The sequence below is a fragment of the Candoia aspera genome, chromosome 2 (assembly GCF_035149785.1).
Source record: "Candoia aspera isolate rCanAsp1 chromosome 2, rCanAsp1.hap2, whole genome shotgun sequence".
Classification (NCBI taxonomy): Eukaryota; Metazoa; Chordata; class Lepidosauria; order Squamata; family Boidae; genus Candoia; species Candoia aspera.
In genome coordinates this window covers 109,263,639-109,287,927 of record NC_086154.1, presented here as the reverse complement: position 1 = coordinate 109,287,927, position 24,289 = coordinate 109,263,639, and the positions used below count along the sequence as shown (strand labels likewise).

The following is a 24,289-nucleotide window of genomic DNA, read 5'->3' as shown; positions in this document are numbered from 1 at the left end:
ACTAGGGCTGGGCAACAATCTGGATTCAAAGGACATGTGATTCGAACCACAGATGAATGTACTTGTACCAACTGTCAGAAATACTTCAAACCAAATGTGGCTTTTCCTGGGATCATGTGCTGTGCAACCCCAGGAAAAGATGTAGCTGCTTCAAGGTGTTCTTAACAGGTGTGAAGTGCGCATACATGCAGACGCTGATTCGGATTTGCCCTTTGAATTCAAATCACTGTATAGCCGTAATGAAAACTACTTAGCTAAGGGTCAGTCCATGTTTCTGAAGGACAAGTTGCTTTATATTGCCTTTAATCTATCCCTTCCAAGTGGTGTGGCTTGGATATAACACCTAACTAAAACCAGGGACATCAAATCCATACTTAGCTACAGAACACTGAATAATGTTGGCCAGATATTATGTTTCAGTGTAACCTACTTCACAGAGGGTAGGGAGAGAAAAGAATCACACTCTACCTTAAGGCCCTTGAAGAAAAGAGATAAAATACATGAAACACCAATAGCTTTATAAATAACACCCAATTGCTCCAAGATTTAGATAGCAACCCAATAAAAGTTACAAACTTATTTCAGAATAGATCAACACATCTTATAATTCTTATTCAAGATTGGAATTGAAGTAAATAAAGTAAACATAATGAAGTGCCACTATAGAACTAATGAGCAACTATTATTCAGGAACAATGTAAGCAAAAAATTATCATCTTCTTGTACCCTTATTCTACCACAGCAGTTAGCACGATGTAGCCAACTTTGGCTGACCTTGAAAAAGCTAATCAATGTTCTACTTGGTCAGCATTTGGATAGAAAGCCACCAGGAAATTTGAAGCTGTAGGCTAGATTGGGAAGTTGGGGGAAAAAATCCTGGAAGAAAGCAATGCCAAGTTCACACTACTGCCAAAACAAACTATGCAAATACAACCATATAATCACAAAGTCTTGACTTTTTATTCTTATTCTACCTTAGCATGGATGAAGTGAACAAACTAGCACTCTACTAATGTATGCAATTTATTAAGTACTCGTTATTACTGATCATGCTGAATCTTCAGCTGAATGAAGGTACAGATCCATAAAAAGCTTCTGAACCGCTTTACTACAGTCCTAAGGTCAACCTTCAATCACACCCATCAGAACCAGGTAAGAATATATCTCTGCTCTACCAACATGTGAGACACAGCCCTGCCCACTGTTATTGCCTGGCCTCTGAGTCTCTTCCCCTGCAAAAATACATTTAAGTGCCCTCTAGAAATCAAACGATGGCAAACTAGACTACAGACATATCTATATTTTCCTGCATTTAGCAGTCTATACATTACTGTCTTTAATACAAAAGTAAGTTCCTCGTGGCTACAACAGCACAATTTATTTTAATTACAGAATTCTGTTCAGGTGCAGGTTGTAATTTCTGCAGTAATTACTGAATATAGCAGCTACTATTTTACACAAGGAACATTAATAACCAGAAAACATTCTATTTAATTTTTCATCCTCAGGCTGTTAGGCTTCATACCTCCCCCTTTTTTTTCAAAGAAGAAAAGATTTCAAAAATGGTAATATAGAGACGAGGTTTCTCACAGATCCTCTGAAGACAAAACTGATAGAACGCAGGCCCCTTGTGCTACCAGCCCCACCTTAGCCCCGCCCATCTTATCAAATAATAAATTTACCACACTATATATCTGTAGCATAGAAGATAAAGCCTCCAAAGGCCAACAGACATTGACCCACCCCATCTAAGTACCCAGCCATACTTACCCAAGATTTTCAGAGAAGGCGACCATAACCTCAAAGTCTTTCATCACAGCTTTATCAGACTCCTTCAAGGCACCTCGTTTCTCCTGAGCAAATATAAAACTAATAAACAAAACTATCTATGTCCTGAAGCACTGAATTCAGAAAACCATTCATTCACAACAATGTCACATTATCTTTAGTTGCATAATGATGCTACAAACAAACATGTATTTTATTTAAACTCTGAAAAAGTACTGTAGCAATTTGAAACCCTAATCTTTGCAGGAATACCTCTCCTCCATATAAGAATGAAGTAAATAAGTCTTCTTACATGATTATCAATTGCAACATATTACTTGTGAATAAATAAGAGGAGCCAGCTATGTGTGTGCATGTGGCCGTTCACTTTTGTAAAGGGTAGAACCTATCTCCATATTGGATTTGTATTTTCTATGTTTGCTGTGCTAAGAAACATAACATGTGTTAGAAATCAAGAGAAAAGTTTTGGATGGTACCATGTAGCTATGAATCAGGTGCAGCCTCCAGATAAGTTTTTTTGGGAAATGTATAAAAAAGCTGGAGAAGATGGAAACAAAGGTGTATTTGAGCTGTACTGTCTGGGAAACAAGGAGAAACCATAGGCAGCTTCATTCTGCATGTTGCTAGGGAGGAGGTAACGTAAGTGACTAATACATTTTAGTTTGAAGATAAGCTGTCTGGCAAGCAGAACCTGCAGGTGTTGTTTGAGAAATCTGAAAATCACTGTGCACCACAAAAGAATTTTAACAAGGAAACAAAGGGGAGGTAAAGGTATTCATGCCCCATAACGGTATTAAAATTTTTCGCATATTCTTGCGAGATTGAGAAATTATATGACTGACTAATTTAGTAGGAGCCCAGTTGTTTATTGTCATAGATCAAGCAATGGGTTTTGGCAAATTCAGTTAGATGACAGGAGTTCTAAGCTGCGTATATTCAATATACCTTTTGGAAGGTACCAATTCAAACATTTACCATTTGGTATCTTTTCAGCTTCAGAAGTATATCAAAAAGTAATACAAACTCTGTACTGAGTCGCAAACTTTGGAAGGTTTAGAAAGAGTATTGTGTTTTATTGAGGATATATTGATACAGGGTCAGGATAAACAGGAACATGATAAGAGAATTAGACAAGTTCTGGAATGGTGTAAGGAAAGAAATTTGAAGTTAAATAAACAAAAGTTTAAATTTGACACAGGCTGATTTCTAGTGGTGTGAAACCCGGTGAAAGAAAGATGCAGCTATCGTTAGCATGTCAGGTCCGAAGAATAAAATAGAAATACAGCAATTTCTAGGTATCACTAATTATTTGGCAAAATTTGTTCCAAGAATGGCTACTCTGACAGCTCCATTAAGGTAGCTGTTGATATTGGATATGGAATTTCCCTGGATGCCAGTACATAAAGATGTATTTAATAAATTGAAAGGATTATTGACAGCTGCATCTGTATGAAAATATTATGATGTGACAAAACCGGGGTGGATTTCCTTGACCTATGCATCTAAAGCTATGAATAAAGCACAACAAAATGATTATCAGATAGGAAATGTTAGCTATTATTTTGGGATGTACAAAGTTTCATCAGTTCATTTATGGAACACAAGTTTTAAGAGAGATTGATTGTAAAACTTTGGAAGCTATTTTTAAGAAATCATTGTACAGTGAACCTATAAGAATCCAAAGATGGTTACTAATGGGCAAAAATACCAATTGCAAGTAGTTTGTAAGTCAGGAAAGGAATTGGCAGTTGCAGATATTTTTGCCCATTAGTAACCATCTTTGGATTCTTATAGGTTCACTGTACAATGATTTCTTAAAAATAGCTTCCAAAGTTTTACAATCAATTCTACAGTGTTTTTTTAAATAACAATGAATTATGTTTGGATTGTTCTGATGTTGCATTACATATGTTGATGTCTTATTTGCCTATGACTGAGAGAAAACTAAAATAATTTAAAGATGCTACATTAAATTATAAGACCTTACAATTATTAAAGAAAATGATTTTGATACAGCGGCCTCAGTAAAGAAAAGAAAGATGATATGGAAATGTATTGGAATTATAGAGAGGAGATGAGTGTCCATGAAATTTACTTCTAAAAAATGATAGTATCTGAAAGGTGAGATCTTGCAAAAAAAAATACATGAGTGTAATATAGGCATTGAACTGTGTAAGAGACAGGCTAAAGATTTTGTCCTCGGCCAGACATGAATACACAAATTGTCCTAACAGTCAGGAACCACGGTGAGACGAGGAATAGGTCTCTAGTGTTTATTACTGCTACATTAGACAGAAAATCCTAACAAACTGAAGAAGCGTGGGAAAAACCCAGACAGATAAACTCCAAAAGTCAAGGTGGGTCTGTTCTGTGTCTCTTTGAATGGCTGCTCAACTCCTCACTACTACGCATGCGTTTTTCCCCTGGATAGGGGCCCCCTCCTGCTCACCATCAGTGCTCATGACACAAATAGAGATAATGGTCTAAGTATGTAAGATTTGTCAAACTTTCAGGAATTCAGAACAATGGGGAAGCTAGCAGGGAAGATCCCAAGTCGCTCTAGTGAGTCCTCCCAGCCTGCCTGCACTTGTGCAGCACCACACCCTGCTTTCCCCCTGCTTCCTTGCACTTGCACAAGCCTGCACTGGGCCTCCCAGGGCCTCCCCAACCCCTTGCAGCACCCCCACACTCCTTACCTGAGACTCCCATTGCTTCCCACTTAACGACTTATGCATCTTAGGGTTATGATGGCAACCAGGATTGCAAGGATTGCTGTCGCTAAGTGATGCAGTCAGGTGACATTGTGCTATACAACCACATTCCTTAACTATGGCAATCCCGGTCCCAACTGCCATTGTAGCCCAAGAGCTACCTCTATTATTCTAAATTTCTAGAAGTTTGTTGTTCAGAAAATTTGTTTAATCAGACTGTGATTTTGTATAGTAAGTCTCTTTTTGCAACACATGGGATCCCTGAAGAGGTAATGACAATGGACTGCACTTTAGTTCAATGGAATTTAGACAGTTTGCAAAAGATTGGGACTGGAAGCATACTACTGTACTTCCAGTCTGTATTATGCCCACTCAGATGGAATGGTAGAAACAACTATACAGACTGCAAACAGAATATTAGAGAAGCCAAAGATCGATGGTTCTGATTTTTATTTGGGTTTTTTAGCTTATAGAAATACTCCTATTTTGGACAATAAATCACCAGCACAATTACTGAGAGAACAATGTTTGTAAACTAGATTACCAGCATCTAGTGTTAAACTCACAAGATGACTGCATAAGCTGGTATGAACAACTGAAGCAGAGGTAAGAAAAACAGAGTTTATTATTATAATCAGGGGTCCCAGCCCTTACCACCTTCAGGTGTGGGAGATCATGTATTTCTTAAACATAGTGAAATGTGGGGACCTGCCCAAGTTGTAAAAAACCATCAAACTCTTAGATCGTACTCAATACAAACAGCTGAAAGAACAGTTTATTGTAGAAATTGATAGGACTTAAGGATGAAAGATCTTATGCTATCTCTGATCAAGTGCAGAATAAGGAAGAAATTGCAACTGGTGAGATCATTGCTGAAAAAGGCAACAATCTGATTTTGAAAGGAATGCAGCCAACGTTGACATCAAGGGGTAGAGTGGAATGTAAGCCAGTACAATATGGAAATGTACCTCAAAAAAATTATGCTGTAATGTATTACTTGTGAGTAGAACAGAATGTGTATATAAAAGGAGCCAACTGTGTGTTTGGGAGTGGTTACTTATTATTCTTGATGTAGCCTGCAAGTTACCAGTAAAAACCTATCTGTGTATTATGTTTGTCCTTCTGTTTATATTCTGTTTGTTGTGCTAATAACCATAACAACTAACACCTTCACGAAGTGGAAGCAGTGAAAACTGAAAGACTCTACACTGTCATGTATGTACTAAGATGTATTGCCTGTTTTATTCAAGTACAAAATTAAACTTGCTTTTGTGAGGGTTGAAATATAAGCTTTAATATATAGTCCACCGTAAATGAAGGATTATTAGTTATGAATAGTTGATTTAGCAAAGAAAAGAATTCCCCTAAGCAATACCACACAAGCCCCTTACCTGAAGTGTAGCAATTTCTTTCCTGATAAGAAAGCAGATTTGCTCTCTGTCAGTTTGAGAGTAATAAAGACGACAGCTGGATGTATTCCCATCTCTTCCTGCCCTTCCCGATTCTTGGTAATATCCAGCCATTGATTTTGAAATATTCCAGTGTGCAACAAATCTGCATGGTGTAAACCAATAAAATCATTACATGGGATACATGTAAAATTTTAAATATTTATTTATCTATTTATCAGATTTGTCCCCGCCCATCTCCTCCCATCGGGGGACTCTGGGCGGAGCAAACATACAATATAAATACAATATATAAATATATCATTACTCCTGATAAAGAAATATAAAAATAAGAATATGAATGAAATCCAAGTGGCAAAAGAATCTGATACAGTCCATATCTGGGAGGAGCACTCTAAGGTACCAGCCATCCCCATGCGGAACTACTCCCCTCTCCGCCCCAAGTGAGGTGGCAGAGCCAGGTCGTCAGGCTCCCCTGGAAGGCCAGGAGCGATGGGGCTAACCTCACCTCTGGAGGCAGCACGTTCCACAGGGCGGGAGCCACTGCAGAGAAGGTCCGCTTCCTGGACCCTGCCAGAGTTATCTTACAGACGGGGTACGCAGCATGCCTTCTCTGCACGATTGGGTGGGACGGGCTGATGTAATGTGGAAGAGGAGGTCCCTCAGGTAGCCTGGTCCCCTGCCATGGAGGGCTTTAAAGGTGATAACCAACACCTTGAATTGGACCCAGAAGCTAACTGGTACCCAGTGCAACTCGCACAGCAGCGGTGTTATGTGTGCCTTCCTAGGGGCACCAAAAAGAGCCTGCACATAAATATATAATTTAATATACGTATTAAAGGCCAACATAATCACAACAATAAATCTAGACCAAATTATGATTCTTTTTTCTGCCCCTATCTTATTACATGAAAATAAGCAAAGACATATACTTCCAGATATTGAAAGAATATAAACCAGCACAAATAGTATGGTTAACCTCTTTGTGATGATTTTGCACACACCTGACATTTGCTTTGTCAACTCCCATTCCAAAACTGATAGTAGCAACAATAACTGGAAATTTTTCCTCCATCCATTCATTTTGAATTGAAGTTCGCTCTGCTACCTTCAGCCCTTAGGAAAAAACAAAAGACAGTAGTGCAGAATCAGCAGAAAGAGTGTCTGCTCCATTCAGAATTTTGTTTTTGAATCCATTTATCCATCTTTTCTTATACTGTATTTCATGAAATGCATGTTGGAACAGCATCTTACAGTCTTCGGTTGGGCCATCAAAACTGACTCATCTTCATCTCAGGAACCTATGCAGAAGAGCAGGTGTTATATAAGCTGCATTCAGCTTTTTCCTTAAAAAAGTCTCACCTTTAGAACATTCTTGAAGAAAGTTCACAGAGGGAGGCCAACGCTTCAAGTATAGTAAGAAATATTAAGGTTAACTGTGGTGTAGCAGTTAAGGAGCTGGACCAGGAGCAGGGAGACCCAGGTTCTAACCCTCCCTTAGGCATAGGAGCCAGCAACTTTGTGCCAGTCACTCCCTCTCAGCCCTAATCAGTGTTGAGCTCTGTAACAAGCTGGCTGATAAACAGAACTGCCCTAATCGCATCATATAATGCAATAGGCAAGCACTGTGTAAAAACAAGTAGAGCCTGCAACATAAGAGACAAATACTAAGAACAAGGTTAACATTCAAACTAATTTAATTTAATTACAGGGTGATAGCATTCTTTTGTTGTTCACTTTGTTTTTTTCCTTTCTATCATATTGTTGTAAAACTTGATACGTTAGTCAACTTATGGCCGTTCGTTTAGTGGCCATTCGAAGTTATGATGGTGCTGGGAAAAGTGACTTGCAACTGGTCGTTGCACTTACGACTGTTATAGCGTTTCCCAGGTCACATGATCAAAATTTGGGCACGTGGAAACCAGCATGTATTTACGACAGTTGCAGCACCCTGGGGTCACGTGATTGCCATTTGTAACCTTCCCAGCTGGCTTCCAACAAGCAAAATCAAGGGGGAAGCCAGATCCGCTTAACAACCACATGATTTGCTTAATAACCATGGTGATTTGCTTAATGGCCACGGCAAAAAAGGTCATAAAATCAGGCATGGTGACCTGTTGCCTCATTTAATGACCGCATTACTTAGCAACCAAAGTTCCAGTCCCAATGGTGATCGTAAGTCAAGGACTACCTGTATATTGTTTTGATACAATAATATTTATACATATTAATTAAAAATTACTGACATTCTATTGTTCAGATAACTTAGAGTAATGGAAATAAAGAAAAGAAAAAGAAATATTGTATCAATATTAATTACAGTTTAGGATATTGATATTATGAGCATAACATTATTTGACTTTTTCATCCAAAGTTGTGTATAACATTATAAAAAAGAAAATGCTGCAGACTGCATCAAAACATTTGTTATACAATAAAATTTCAGTCTTGAGACAATTGTTGTTTATTCGTTTAGTCGCTTCCGACTCTTTGTGACTTCATGGAACAGCCCACACCAGAGCTTCCTGTCGGTCAACACGCCCAGCTCCCTCAGGGGCGAGTCCGTCACCTCTAGAATGTCATCCATCCACCTTGCCCTTGGTCAGCCCCTCTTCCTTTTGCCCTCCACTCTCCCTAGCATCAGCAAATTCTCCAGGGTGTCCTGTCTTCTCATGATGTGGCCGAAGTATTTCAGTTTTGCCTTTAATATCATTCCCTCAAGTGAGCAGTCTGGCTTGATTTCCTGGAGGATGGACTGGTTTGATCTTCTTGCAGTCCAAGGCACTCTCAGGATTTTCCTCCAACACCACAGTTCAAAAGCATCGATCTTCCTTCTCTCAGCCTTCCTTATGGTCCAGCTCTCGCAGCCATATGTTACTACGGGGAACACCATTGCTTTAACTATGTGGACCTTTGTTGTCAGTGTGATGCCTCTGCTCTTAACTATTTTATCGAGATTTGTCATTGCTCTTCTCCCAAGGATTAAGCGTCTTCTGATTTCCTGACTGCAGTCAGCATCTGCAGTAATCTTCGCACCTAGGAATACAAAGTCTTTCACTGCTTCTACATTTTCTCCCTCTATTTGCCAGTTATCAATCAAGCTGGTTGCCATAATCTTGGTTTTTTTGAGGTTTAGCTGCAAGCCAGCTTTTGCACTTTCTTCTTTCACCTTCATCATAAGACTCCTCAGTTCCTCTTCGCTTTCAGCCATCTGCATATCTGAGATTGTTAATGTTTCTTCCAGCAATTTTAACTCCAGCCTTGGATTCCTCAAGCCCAGCACGTCGCATGATATGTTCTGCGTACAAGTTGAATAGGTAGGGTGAGAGTATACAGCCCTGCCGTACTTCTTTCCCAATCTTAAACCAGTCCATTGTTCCGTGGTCTGTTCTTACTGTTGCTACTTGGTCATTATACAGATCCTTCAGGAGGCAGACAAGATGACTTGGTATCCCCATACCACTAAGAACTTGCCACAATTTGTTATGGCCCACAGTCAAAGGCTTTAGAATAGTCAAGAAAACAAAAATAGATGTTTTTCTGAAACTCCCTGGCTTTTTCCATTATCCAGCGGATATTGGCAATTTGGTCCCTCATTCCTCTGCCTTTTCTAAACCCAGCTTGTACATCTGGCAATTCTCGCTCCATGAATTGCTGAAGTCTACCTTGCAGGATCTTGAGCATTACCTTACTGGCATGTGAAATGAGTGCCACTGTTCGATAGTTTGAACTTTCTTTAGTGTTTCCCTTTTTTGGTATGGGGATATAAGTTGATTTTTTCCAGTCTGATGGCCATTCTTGTGTTTTCCAAATTTGCTGGCATATAGCATGCATTACCTTGACAGCATCATCTCGCAAGATTTTGAACAGTTCAGCTGGGATGCCGTCGTCTCCTGCTGCCTTGTTATTAGCAATGCTTCTTAAGGCCCATTCAACCTCACTCTTCAGGATGTCTGGCTCTAGCTCACTGACCGCACCGTCAAAGCTATCCCCGATATTGTTATCCTTCCTATACAGGTCTTCTGTATATTCTTGCCACCTTTTCTTGATCTCTTCTTCTTCTGTTAGGTCCTTGCCATCTTTGTTTTTGATCATACCCATTTTGGCCTGGAACTTACCTCCAATGTTTCTAATTTTCTGGAAGAGGTCTCTTGTCCTTCCTATTTTATTGTCTTCTTCCACTTCCGCGCATTGCTTGTTTAAAAATAATTCCTTCTCTCTTCTGGCTAACCTCTGGAATTTTGCATTTAATTGGGCATATCTCCCCCTATCACTGTTGCCTTTTGCTTTCCTTCTTTCTTGGGCTACTTCTAGTGTCTCAGCAGACAGCCATTTTGCCTTCTTGGTTTTCTCTTTCTTCGGGATATATTTTGTTGCCGCCTCCTGAACAACGTTGCGAACTTCTGTCCAGAGCTCTTCCGGGACCCTATCTACTAAGTCCAGTCCCTTAAATCGATTCTTCACCTCCACTGCATATTCCTTAGGAATATTCGTGAGCTCATATCTAGCTGATCTGTGGGTCTTCCCTAATCTCGAGTCTGATCCTAAATTGTGCAATAAGAAGTTCGTGATCGGAACTACAGTCAGCTCCAGGTCTTGTTTTTACCGACTGTATAGACGTCCGCCACCTTTGGCTGCAAAGGATGTAGTCAATCTGATTTCGGTGTTGTCCATCTGGTGAAGTCCATGTATAAAGCCATCTCTTAGGTTGTTGGAAGAGAGTGTTTGTTATGCAGAGTGAGTTGTCTTGGCAAAATTCTATCAGCCTGTGTCCTGCTTCGTTTTGTTCTCCCAGGCCATGCTTACCTGTAATTCCAGGTGTCATTTGACTGCCCACCTTAGCATTCCAGTCTCCTGTGATGAAAATAACATCTCTTTTAGGCGTGTTGTCCAGTAGGTGCTGCAGATCCTCATAGAACTGCTCTACTTCAGCTTCTTCAGCATCTGTGGTTGGGGCGTATATTTGGATCACTGTGATGTTAGATGGCTTGCCCTGAATTTGAATTGAGATCATTCTGTCGTTTTTTGGATTGTATCCAAGCACTGCTTTAGCCACTTTACTATTAATTATGAAGGCTACTACATTTCTTCTGTGGTCCTCTTGTCCACGGTAGTAGATCTGGTGGTCATTTGATGTGAAGTGGCCCATTCCAGTCCATTTCAGTTCACTGACGCCCAAAATGTCTATCTTTAATCTGGACATCTCACCAATAACCACATCCAATTTGCCCTGGCTCATAGATCTTACATTCCAGGTTCCAATGGTGTGCTGATCCTTAGAACATCGGATTCGCCGTTCACCACCAGCACCGTCGGCTGCTAGCCGTCCTTTCGGCTTTGAGCTAGCTGCGTCATCACGTCTGGGGCTAGTTGAACTCATCCTCTGTTCCTCCCCAGTAGCATTTTGACCATCTTCCGACCTGGGGGTCTCATCTTCTGATGGTATACTGACATATCTCTGGTTGTACTGATCCATTTAGTTTTCACGGCAAGAATACTGGGGTGGGTTGCCATTACCTTCCCCAGGGATCGCATTTAGTCTGACCTCTCTGTCATGACCTTCCCGTCTTGGGTGGCCCTTCACGGTTTAGCTCATGGCATCATTGAGGTGCTCAAGCTCCAGCACCACGACAAGGTAACAATCCTTTGCTGAAGCTTGAGACGATTACTTAGTGTTAAAGTCTCCGCTGTGTAGTGTTGATTTATACATGTGTGTGTGTTAAAAGAAGAAAGATAAGCAATACAAATTTAACAAGAATTAAAATACCAAAAAATAATTTTAAGAAGTGTGTTAATAAAAGAAAAAAATATAAGCAATACAAATGTAACAAGAATTAAAATACCAAAAAATAATTTTAAAGAGAGAAAAAAAAACTGTTGGGTTTCTAACTTCCCCCTTTTTGTACATCTGCTAATTTACAATATTGTAGACATTTAAGCCCCTTTAGAAGCCAGACTGATTATATTTGCCATGCTGTGTGATGTACTGCATGTATGGGAACCATTCTTGCTTAAATTTAAACTTCTATTGTGTATACATACTGTTAGTTTTGCCATTGCTGCATATTCTCCAAGTTTAAGTTCCCAATCAAATACTGTCAGAATTGTATCTTTCTTCTAGTGTGGAGCAAAATTTATTCTCACTGCTTGAAGCATATATTTCATTAAATTAAGATGCTTCTTGATTTTTTTCTGAGATTATACCTAATAAAAGTATTGTGGTTTCATTTCAAATTTAAATTCCAAAATTTTCTGCATTGTACTGTTTTTTATTTCCACTGGGTTTGAACATTTTGATTTATTATGTTTAAAAAATCAATTTCAAAAGATGATGGTGTATCTTAAACATAGCTTCTAACTATATGTTTACATTATGAAAATGCTTGACAACAGATAATCCTATTTATTTTCATCAATTCCCAGAAAAGTATAAAAAAAACTAACTAAAAAGAAAAAGAACAATATTCAGACTTGCATCAGTTGTTGCCTTGTTTTTGCTGCAGCAACGGAAAATTTAGCAACTGTATGGGTGACCGATAATTTCATACCTGAAGGGAGGCGCTTCACATAATAATTATCTGTCAGGGCAGCCTTGCTTCAAATAAAACGCGGTCTCACTTAAAGGGTTTAAGGATTTCCGGGTTTATTAAAACAGAATGCATGCGGAGAAAAAGACAGGAATGGGGGTGTGGTATCGGGGTCTCCCGTTTATACCCCGGTGGTGAACCTTGTCCCCCTCCATCCCCTGTTGTCCCCCAAGCCAGGTCCAGATGGGTGATTAGCGGGGGTATGGGTCTGGCGATGGGTGATTCGGGTGATCTCCGACGTTCCCCTTTGTCTCCTTGTCTTCGTCCGGTGCAGGTGCGTCCCCCAGGGTAATGGGTGGGAGTTCCCCCGATCTGTTAATGGTTTCCAGATCCTGTCCTAGGTGCAGTTCATTTGTCCTGTTGATTTATTTATGAGTTTGGGTGCTTCAGGGATGATGTGTGTGTTTAAAGGATAATGGTTATCCCTTCCTCTTTCCTGATGTGCATGTTCCCCGTTGTGATGCACTTATGCCTTGCAACGGGGAACATGACATTATCCATTTTTTCTGGTACTGACACAGCATGGGTAAGATAAAACTATTCCAAATACCTTTACAGTATAGAACTTGCAGTACAGTCACAATGACTGTATGTCCTTTATTATAAAGGACAGTCCTTTAGATTTATTTTTCAAAAACCCATTTTTGTCCTTTATTTTGGTCATTTAACTTTTATTGTACAAATGGTACCATTCAATGCAGTCTTTCACATTCATGTGAAAAATATGGAAAATGAATTGTCTTTTTAAAATACATCTACTGCTTGATTTTAGATATTTTTATTAGAATATGCATTTTTGTAAAGTTTTTCTTGGTTTTGCTCATGAATCTTCCTTTGTAAAGCAAAGTTATAAACATTTTTTTTTTATCCTTATGAACCCCTTTCAGATTTGCCCCTTTTTCAGATTTGTCCTTAATTTTTTCCAAGAAAATATTTAAGTAGAGTAGGCCATGACCTGTTTGTCTCCCTGGATCTGCATGGACAGGCATACTTAGTTAATGGGATTTCAGAATACCTGCTCTGCAAAAGTGCAGAAGGAGCGATGCTGTGCTTAGCCCTTAAAAACACCTACCTAGGAAAGATAAGAATATTTAAATGTTTTGCAAGTTCCCAAGTACCCTTTCCAATCCAATTGCTCTGTGACAACCTGTTGACTTCGGTCTCGATAGCATTTAATCTTTTAAGATAATGTTTGTATGGCTTGTTCATGTCCCAATGCTATTAAAAATGCTGCCAATAACCCTTATGCCTGTATTTGTTCTACTGCACTTTGCTAATTTGAAGGATAAGTGTCTATAAAAATGAAAGGCAATAAACCTGGCATGGAAAACTAGATCTTCAGCCAGTGGTAAATCATCGATCTCCAAGCCCACATCTCACTTTGGGCATCTCTGTCCCTGATCTGAGCACGACATTTCTTGCCCCTTTTAGAGGCTGCTAATATGAACTCTGAAAATTTTGGGCCTGCCCCCTGCAGAGATAACTGTTCTGCTCAGAGCAGCCCCTGAACTCCCAAACTATTGCTCCTCCCTGCCTTAAGATACACTAGAATCATCAAGATTCAGTCCCCAACATCCATGTAGAAAGGCAGACCCCAGATAGTAGGACTGGACCCTGTGGACTTATTAAAGCCATTAAAAGCCTTCATTCATTAATATTAATCCAGATAGGGGTACCCTTGTCTTGGGAAGGACCCTGTTCAGCAAATCTGATATACAAATGTTGCCAAAAAATTAAAAAAGGGAGAGAAGAATCAGAATCTGTGGTCACTGCATTTTATGACCAGTCCTCTTTAATGCTAGAATAAAGGCTAAGTAACTTTTTTGCATATTAAATAACTGCTTGGAGTTGAAAACAATACAGCTTTCATTACCTGCATGATACGCCTTGGCTTTTACTCCCCTATTGCTTAGCTCAACAGCCACTTGCTCACAAGCATCTCTCATCCTGCAGTAGATAATTCCACAGCCAGGATACCCCTGCAGAGAGGAAAAGAGAAAGCAGCTAACATTCCTGTCAGAAGGAAATCCAACAATAAACACTTATGCAGATATGAGGTACTAAAAGGTAATGGTTTTCATATGCTTGGCTTATGGTTAACACCATACATATTTTATACAGAAGCCTTTTACAAAGAAATATGTGACTTTCAACTTTCATTTTCCCATGAACCTTCTATCTGGTTTTCCTCCTTCCAAATAAAAGCAGAACTTGTACAAATGTCTGAACAGTATCTGCTATGATAAACACTCCAGCCAAAAAAAGACTACCAGCAGACAAAGTTTATGTTCTCTGACTCCAACCATCCTTATAGATGGCCAATTCTCAGTTCTCTCTGGTGATGTTGTCTCCTCTCCATCACCTCATATAATCCATTCTTCCCCCTTTCCTTATTACTCTGACTTCGATAGAACCCACAGTGATGCCAACTAAGTGTGACAGAAGAGGTTTCTAGAAATACACAAGTTTTCTAAACTTTAGGTCCAAAATGCCAAAGGAATTATTATACAGATAGTCCTCGCTTAATGACCATTTGTTCAGCAACCATTCGAAGTTATGACAGTGCTAAATGAATGGTACTTACACCCAGTCCTCGAAGTTATGGCCATTGCAGCGCCCCGGTGGTCACATGATCAAAATTTAAGTGCTTGGCAACAGGCCATTATTTACAACCGCAGGGTGCACTTCAACTCCTCCCACCCATCTATCTCCCCCCATCTCTGCCCTTTTGGCCACCCTGCACTCCACCGCCGCTGCCGCCTTGCCACCCTATCCTGCTGCCTTGCAGCCTGCCACCCCTGACACCCTGCCATCCACTGCCCCCAGCTGCCCTTCACTGTCTTCTTCCTCCCGCTGCTGACAAGATGTGCCCAGCCTGGCCATTTGTGAGGTAGTTGCTGGCTGTGCGAGGCCTTCCCAAGGCCGCAAGCAGAGCAGCGGAGTGCAGGGTGGCCAAAGGGATGGTGACGGGGGGAAAATAGGCAGGTGGGGGGAGTTGCAGCAGAGGAAAGCATGACAAGGCAGAAACGTTGGGACCTTGCCTAACGATGCTGCGGTCCTGACCTAACAACCAAAGCCGGGACTGTTGCTAAGCAGTGCAGTCATGTGATTCTTTGCCTACCAACCACATCACTTAGTGACAGAAATTCTGGTTCCAATTAGGTTCGCTAAGTGAGGACACTCTGTAGAATAACTTTATGATGAGCCATTAACAATCACACAGAATATAAGACTGGAAAGACCCAAATTCTCAGTTTGCCAAGAAATACACTGGCTGATGTTGAGCCACTCATGGCAACTGAACTTGTATGCTTATTCTACTTCATTGGATTATGTAAACAAAAACAGAAAGTCCCATGCCATGAATGCTGACCTGAACTCCTTGGAAGAGGAGTAGAAGAAATGTTATATAATATAGCATGTTTATTTAATTTATATCTTCCTTTCTGCTCAGAGTAATAATGAAGTAATTAATTCTAACAGTAAAGCCTAGCAAAAGAGACAGCTATTACAGTTTTCCTAAATATTGATTAAATATTGAGGGACCCTGGGCCAAATGGTGTTCTCAAGGGCATTTCATAGCCCAGGAGAAATGGAGGAAAAAGCCCCCTCCCCATGTCAAACTGATGAGTTTCTGTCAGGGCAACCATCTTCAATATGGTCTCTCCAAGAAATCCTAACCTCTACACAGGTTTGCAATGGAAGAGACGCCTCTCAAATAATCAGGCCTTAAGCCATTTTAGATCTTTGAAGGTTAATACCTGGCCAGTTGTGCCTAGTATGCAATTAGCAGCCAATGAAGAACTTTCAGAATAGCCATCATATAATCCTTGTGCCTTATACTAGGTAGTAGCCTGCATTTTGCACTATTTGCAGGTTCCAGACACTTTTCAAGGATGGTCCCACATAAAGCACATTGCAATAGTCAAGATGGAATGTAACCAAAATGGAAATTATGCTGTCAAATCTGACCAGCTCAAAAACAGTGAAAAGCTGGTGCTCTAGCTTATAATTAAGTTCCTTGGTGTAGTTCCCATCAGTGACAGCTGAGAAACAAAAAACACTTTCAAGCTGCAGAACTGTTATTTCAGGGAAATGTAATCTCACCCAGAACAAACCCAACTCCATATCCAGGTCCAATTTCCTAGTTACTAATAGCCCCTCCATCTTATCTGGATTTAATTTCTCCCTCATCCAGCCAATTATTGAATAGGCAGTGCTCAAGCTTACAGATTTCTTACCCAGATTTGAATGATGAGCATTATTACTATACTAGCAGCACTTACTCTGAAGACTCACATGACCTTCCCCAATGGTTTCATATACAGTAGGTTTGAACAGCATGGGGAAAAAAAACAGAACCTCAGGGTCTAACAGTAGTTTCCCAGTACCTCTTTCTACAGTCCAACAGAAAATGGAACCAGATGCTCCAGAAGGATACCATGACTGATAGTTTCAAAAGGCACTAAGAAGTCCAGGGGAACGAGCAAGACTGAATCTTGCCAGTTTACAGTCTAGGCCAGTGGTTCCCAACCTTTTTGGCACCAGGGACCGGTTTCGCGGAAGACTATTTTTCCACGGACCAGGGTGGGAGGGGGTGGTTTCAGGATGATTCAAACGCTTCCTCTTTTTCCCAACCTTTTATTCTTTTTTCTTTGTGCCATTTGGAGATAGCAGCCAATGGGCTTGCTTTCTCTGATAGGAGGAGGAGCTCAGGTGGTAATACAAGCGATGGGGAGCGGCTGTAAATGCTCAGGCTGTAAATTCATTCACTCGCCCACCGCTCACCTCCTGCTCTGCGGCCCGGCTAACAGGCCACGGACCAGTATCAGTACCGGTCCACGGCCTGGGAGTTGGGGACCCCTGGTCTAGGCCATCCACCAAGGCAACAAAAGCATCACACCATAATCCAGCTAGACTGAAATGAGTCCAAGTTTTATGTAACACTGTATTACAAAGAGCAAGCAACTGCGTTAGTCTAAGAGAGTTATGTTTTTGGTTTTGTTTTATGGTTTTTATAGTTCAGGGTTTTTACTGTTGTTGTGAGTCACCCAGAACTGTGTTTTAAGATGGGCAGCCATACAAATCTTTTAAACAAACAAACTGCAGACAAAAGGTGATGTGCCCTTAATTTGATCTTACAGTCTGAACTACAGATCAAACTGTTTATACCTATGTAGGCTGATTGCATTTTTATTCTCAAAATTGCAATTTGTAACTTCAAAAGTTTTTTTAGATGTTTATTTAGAAGATTCAATTCCAATTTTTTTTTTCAATTCAATTCACACTTTGTTATGGTCATAGACCAAAACAATGGTATTATTCCGTAAGATAAACATAGTCACATTTAAAATATTAAAAACATACAATAAAAGATATATATTAAATTCAGGTAAAATACACTAATTATCTAACTCTGTATGTAAAATCTAATGTGTGATCTGTTTTAACTATTTAAGTGTGTAAAATTTTAAGAATATATTAGATATAAAATATAAAACATGAAAACTATTTAGAAGTTTTATATGGCTGCCCAACTTGTAAAACACAACTCTGGGTGGCTCTGGGTTTTAATTTAGTGTTTATATTATCTAATTATTATTAGACTTATATCCTGCTTTTTCTCTGGGAGCTTAAGGCAACATACATAGCATCCCTTTCTCCGATTTCTTCTGTAGCAACAACCTGTAAGATAGATTGGGTTAAGCAACAGCGATTGGCCCAAGAATGTCAATGGCTGAGCGTGGGCCTGAACCTGGGACAACAGCTTAGTCACTATGCCTCACTGACTCTAAGAAACCTTCAGTTTTTCTTCTTTGTTTTTCAGATCAGTGGACCATACAAAATATAGTATTAATTCATTCTATTTCCCACGAGGTGACATGTGTTTACTTCACAATAAGCTAGAATTCTACAGAACCTTTGATAACCTTATACAACCTGCACACTCATGCATGTAGTCCTTTTACTCCTATTTGACTCTGTTGGCTAATGATTAAACTAATCAAGAACTCAAACTTCCATGTGTTGCTAAAAAGTTTCTACTCGCTCCATTAAATCTGCAGAATTTGGATTCTGTCTTTTGGACCTTTTGGACACGTGTCACCTATGTACTTTCATGTATAAGTAATATTGGGAGAGTGGGATTATGGCTCTCCATATGCTGTGAAATAAACTACTCCAGTAGCCCAAGTTAACGTGGGCAATGCTGAAGGCTCTTGGGCTCTAGCACTCATGAAAATTCAGAGGGCCACAGGTTCCCCTCCTAGATACACGTAAGGTTTATTCCTTCTGTAATATTACTCGTTACTGTTTACTCATTTTTCTGAAAAAAATAGCTTCAATAGAATTATCCTACGCATGTCTACTCAGAAGTAAAACTTAAGTATACTTTTGAATGGACATGACTTTACATAGGACAGATAAACCATAAAACTTTTAACCACATTTTTTTTTAAGAGAGATTTCACTGACCCCCAATTCATTTTGTTGTCCAAGGGACTTCAGACAGAAATCCTTCAGATTTTCATAGGGATCTGCTAAAAGGTCTTTATACTGCACATCGTAGAAAAGATTGGGCCTGAAGCAAGGGGTCCTGAAGATAGCAACAGGCTGCTTTAGCTTCAGCAGGGCTATAATATCTTCCTGAACTCGCTTAGTAGCTGTGGCCGTCAGGGCTATGCATGGTGTATTGGGTATGCGACAACGCAAGGAGCCAAGATGTAGATAGTCAGGTCGGAAGTCGTGCCCCCACTGGGAAACACAGTGAGCCTCATCAACTATCAGGTAAGAGATAAGATTTTGAGACATTAGACGCTCCAAGGTGGGATGAAAGGAAGCAGAAGCTGCCATCTCTGGAGTGATGTACAGGAGCTTTATCTTAGGGTGGTCACTTGTCAGGTCAGCAAGGATGGCTTTTCTCTCCTGAGCAGACATCTTGGAATTAAAAGAGCTTACTCTGACTTTGAGAGAGAGCAAATGATCCACTTGGTCCTATGAGAAAAAAGAGAAGTAACTTTGCAGAAAGAATCTTACCAGCAAATTGCTGCAATATGAAGACATTTATGATCACCTAACTATATTTAGAGTTTTCAAACACATTTACTGTATGTAAGGTTTTTTTATTTCATGGTCTTAAAAGTATTCCTTAAACAAAAATGGTTGAAATTACATACAATGATTTGATTTGCCTCTATTTAGTTGGACATGGTTATTAAAGAAGGTTGACAATGAGTGTCATCCTATACAGTACTAAAGACCAAAAAAAAGGCTAATTCCTTGAATTTTTATTTACATGAAACTTCTAAAGGCCTCAAAAATTTGATACAGAAAGATAATTCAGAACAAGTACATATATAATCTTACTGCGGTAATACATGAAGGTCAAACAAAATGCTAATTCTAGAAATTCCGCTTAAGGGGTCTTACTTTCATTCATCAGACTGAATTATATAATAACCTGTAATTATTGATCTGAATTAAGCTAACAAACTCTTCAGAAAAGGCAAATTCTAAGGCATCTTTTCTATTTAAAGCATCTCATGTTTCTTCTTTCATATAATTGTAGGAGATACCTGGATAAGTGAAATTAAGGGTGAAATCACTAGGGTGATGCCCATTGCCAAAACTGCTGGAAGCTGATAGCACAGGGACTTCCCTGCCCCCGTCGGCATGCATACAAAGACATCCTTTTCTCCTGCAAAAGCAACAATGGAATATTCAGTTATTTTTTAAATTACAAGTTTCTCTGGTTTCTGTTTTGAAGGCCTGGACATCAATTTTTTCTAGGATATACATATGAATATCAAGTCTTACAGGATATACATAGTATCCATGTAAGTACAACAGTAGCAAGGCAATACATTGTGGCATCATAGTAACACTTACCAGAGCTATGTACACTATGAGAATGGTTAACACTGATCAGAGCTATCTACACTATGAAAATGATTCAGAAGAAATGCTTTAGATCAGTGTGAGCATGCCTTCTGCTATTCTCTTAAAGAACCCAACTTTCTTCAGGCTGAGCCCAGAAAAAAGATACCAGAGATTAACTTTAACGAGTGGATTCTGGCATCATACACCAAGATATTGCTTAATGGGGTTCTATGTTGGCCACCAAAAGGCCACAAAACCCCATAGTAGAGAACATATCTTACTCACCAATGTTGCTGAAATGTATGCATGAGTTTCACTCAGTCCTACACAGGATCCCTATGAAATTACTCAAATGTAACTGGAACTATGAGATTTGCACTTCTGAGTGCCAAATAATAAATTACCTTTATAAGAAAACTCCTTGTCCAAAAGGCCCCTTGTGCATGCACATTACCAGCTCTCAGTCTTTTGGCAGAGCATGCTATCATTTGGTACTGCAGCCGTAGGGCAAATGGTAGATGGAGCAGCGTGTTGTGGCAAGGGGAGGGGAACAAGCTGCTTGCAGCTGTTCCTTCTCTGGGTGATGGATGCAACTGGACTTCCACTTGCTTTAATTTTTGACAGGTTGGGAAAACCAGAGGCATTTGGTTTCCCAGCCAGTAGCACAGGGTTAATGTTGGTTTAATATTATGGCTTGTTGGATTAAGGTGAAGCAACAGGTTTTTGTGGATCTACTATATCAGAAAAGTAGTCATGAGAGTTCTATTTGATTTCTACTCTGGGAATGACCAAATCTGACTCCAGTCCACAGCTCTTCAGCTCAGGTGTAATAGGAGACTACAGTTAAATGAAAATTTTCAGTGTAAATTGTAGTAAATCACATCACAGTTTATGAAGCCAAGCCAGTGTCATCCAAACTGATGTAAGAGACACCATGAGCCAAGCATTCTCTAGACGTATTAGGCTTGCAATTCAGTGATTTCTTAGCTATCATAACCTTCAGAACTGACTATACAATTCATTTCCTTAGAAAACAGTCTCACTATTTAATGGGGCTCATTCCCAGATAAATTTATTTTTGTCTACAGATTTGGCCATGTTCAGTTACTCATTTTAAGAGACAGTCTTGGGAAATCTCCAACTGAAATAATAAATCTAAAGTATTTTCTGTATTTTCAGTAGTAGAGGAAAAGTCTTTTTATAATATTCAGAGCTTTTCCATTGCAACTTCTAATCATATTGTTACAGGGAATAGAATGTTACTATTTGCCATATTTTGGGAAGCTGGGAATCTTTGGATGGCACGTTAAGGACACAAAAATCTTCTATACTTTTATACTATGACATAAAAAAGTACTTGCAGTTTACCTTTCACCACAGTGATAGTTGCACTTCCTTGCAATGAAGTCTTGAAAGAGTTAAATCCAAAAACTTTTGTCAGAGTTTGCAGAACTCTGTCTTCCAATCTTGAGGAAGAGCTGTTACTCATCTTAAAAGCCAATACCAGGAATAATTCAAACTACAGGTAAGGAGAGGACCGTCATGCAATTATTTTTTTTCCTGCAAACCATCACCTGTATAGGCATAACAGATTTCAGTAATACAATCTTCTTTAAAATGAGGTACATTTTTATGTTTACACAACCATCAACGTACCTGTTATATTCTGATTTAGTAAAATACAAAATATTCATCAGCCTATAGGAAAGGCAAAGCTGTAAGTATATTTGAACATAATCCAGACTCAAAAAACCTAACAAGAAATTTAACTATTTTCTTCCTTTTTCAGAATGCAGATTACTATCTCTTATGCTTACTGATTCTTCTACTGCCTTGCCATCCCGTGGCCCAACCTTTTCATTCAATCTTTCCAATTCTATAGCATTTTTAAAGGAATGTTACTGCCTTAAAAACAGCAGTTTCCTCCAAGTGTAGCTCAATTCCATGCAGTTTTCTAAGCAATATGGAAGCAGCTCTCTTCCATGTTTTTCTTCTTCTTCCCAGTCTAGCCTACGGTCTTGAGATAGTTCAGTGGTGTTCATATAAGTACTAAGCCAACTCTGCTTAGTTTTTTTCAGAACAGCCTTAAAAAATGCTCCACAAAATGCATCTTTTAAATTCACCGAACATAATATCTAACCTTCGCGGAGGGGGGGGAGCAATTACTTGGAGAACAAATTGCTATTTAACTGAAACGTAACTCTGAGACCAATTTAAATTTCCTGACCCTCTTTTATTATCACTTTTCTCAAGTTACTTTCTAGCGCAGATCTGCCAGAGAAAATCCGGCAGGTTAAGAGGTACGATGAAGAGTTCAGACTCCTGCTCGGGGTTGGGGATTAAAAATCGGCGGGATAAAAATTATCTCCACGTATAGCCACTCCAATCCTTTCCATCTGAGGAAAGCCACTCACTCGAGACCGCGGCCCCGCGGGGGAATGTTTTACTGCATCCATAAAGTAGCTATTAAACATTCTTCCTTCCCAGCTCTCCGAAACTATTTTCTTGCACGATAGGCCTCCGTACAACCGCAGCCACTGCCGGAATCCCGGCTAACTCAGACTGGTTCATTTTACGGCAGCACCTGGGGCTTCGGCATCGCTTCAGCGCGAATTGATGACGTAAGAGGCAGTTAAAGAGCCGGAACTTCGGGAAAAAACGCTCTTCTTTCCGTCGGTTTTGAACGACACCCAGCAGTGCACGACTTTCTCCTCATCCCGAGCGAAGGGGAAACGTTGGGTAAATTTGTCCGCGACTACTGCGGTCCCGAAAGGAAGGACGGTAGTTTCGGCGACCGCCTCACTAACGCCATTCTCTTGCGCCGGAAGAGAATTCAATTGAGTTCGAAAGGGAAGATGGCGGCGGCAGCAAAAAAAAGCGTTCTGTCTTCCTTGGCGGTTTATGCAGAAGATTCCGAGCCCGAGTCCGATAGCGAGGCCGGCGGAGCCGGTAGCGACCGAGGAGCAGGGACGGGTGAGGCCTTTGGGCGGCGGTGGGTTGGGTTGGGTTGGGTTGGGGTAATAGGGACGCCGCTGCCTCATTTCTCCCTTCGGACCTGATCGGGGTCGTTCCCCATCAATTTCGAGTCTTTGGTGGATGTGCTAAGCCACCATACGGTTGGCTAGTTTTGGCTTAGTGGTGTGCTCGGTGAGGTATGCTTAATGGCGTACCGCCCTGTGTAACTTCAGCCGAGATTTGCCTGGTATTTTATTGAACAGTTAGCAAGGAAGAACTTACTCTGGAGGAGCTGAAGAAAAGTTACTTAGGTAAAGATCATTCATATTTTTCTTGTTTAACATAGTAGTTTTATTTATTGCAACACGTGCACTTGTTTAGCATAATAGTTTTATTTATTGCAACATGTGTATTTATATGTTACTTGTACATCAGTATCAATCCTCTACATGTATTTTCACTGGACTGCAAAATGACTATTTAACCATTTTCTTCCTTCTTTGGATGGTCTAGAAGAAAAAGGAGGTTTGGTGTCAGAAAGCTATGGAGAAGATGACTTCAGTAAAATGGAAGGAGAAGAGGATGGTTATGATGAAGATGATGATGAAAACAGCAGACAGTCAGTAGGTATTTTGTTGTACAGCAATCAGATATGGATCTCTGGGTTTTCACTAGAAAATAATAGGCATATTAACTCTTTGTATCTTCCTTGCTGCTCTTGTTTACTTATATTACATTTGAACGTATCACAGAATTGCTAAATAAAATAGAAAAGCCCATCACTTATCTGGTAACCCAGATAGTAGTAAGTGCTTTGACATTCACATTCAATAGAGGCAAGAGTCTGTGTCTTTCTTGTGTGTATAAAGTATACACTGTGGGGATGGTTCCTTTCCTGACTTAGGTATTCCCTAATGGCTCCATTCTTCCCTGTCAGTCCATTCTTGAGACATCTTGGAAG

The 24,289-nt window shown here is 39.9% G+C and overlaps 2 protein-coding genes across 4 annotated transcripts in view; one reads left to right on the top strand and one right to left on the bottom strand.

Moving 5' to 3' along the window:
* RECQL5 (RecQ like helicase 5) overlaps positions 1 to 23,144 on the bottom strand; it is a 74,526-nt gene extending 51,382 nt beyond the window's left edge. Inside the window, exons 1-8 of one of the 2 annotated variants that reach the window (XR_010067189.1) lie at positions 22,788 to 23,144; positions 21,742 to 21,947; positions 20,070 to 20,191; positions 18,970 to 19,488; positions 14,369 to 14,474; positions 6,913 to 7,024; positions 5,891 to 6,053; positions 1,771 to 1,853 (exon numbers count right to left, since the gene is read on the bottom strand). Coding sequence is in view for 1 of the 2 variants with exons in the window: in XM_063293095.1 (XP_063149165.1) it covers positions 1,771 to 1,853; positions 5,891 to 6,053; positions 6,913 to 7,024; positions 14,369 to 14,474; positions 18,970 to 19,488; positions 20,070 to 20,191; positions 21,742 to 21,862 (1,226 nt within the window). In the remaining variant the exon portion in view is untranslated. The remainder of the gene's footprint in view (positions 1 to 1,770; positions 1,854 to 5,890; positions 6,054 to 6,912; positions 7,025 to 14,368; positions 14,475 to 18,969; positions 19,489 to 20,069; positions 20,192 to 21,741; positions 21,948 to 22,787) is intronic. The other variant, XM_063293095.1, reaches the window with a different exon arrangement.
* Positions 23,145 to 23,197: 53 nt separating this feature from the next.
* SAP30BP (SAP30 binding protein) overlaps positions 23,198 to 24,289 on the top strand; it is a 46,857-nt gene continuing 45,765 nt past the window's right edge. Inside the window, exons 1-2 of one of the 2 annotated variants that reach the window (XM_063293098.1) lie at positions 23,198 to 23,346; positions 23,842 to 23,951. In XM_063293098.1, coding sequence (XP_063149168.1) covers positions 23,229 to 23,346; positions 23,842 to 23,951 — 228 coding nt within the window. In that variant the 5' untranslated portion in view covers positions 23,198 to 23,228. The remainder of the gene's footprint in view (positions 23,347 to 23,841; positions 23,952 to 24,289) is intronic. The other variant, XM_063293096.1, reaches the window with a different exon arrangement.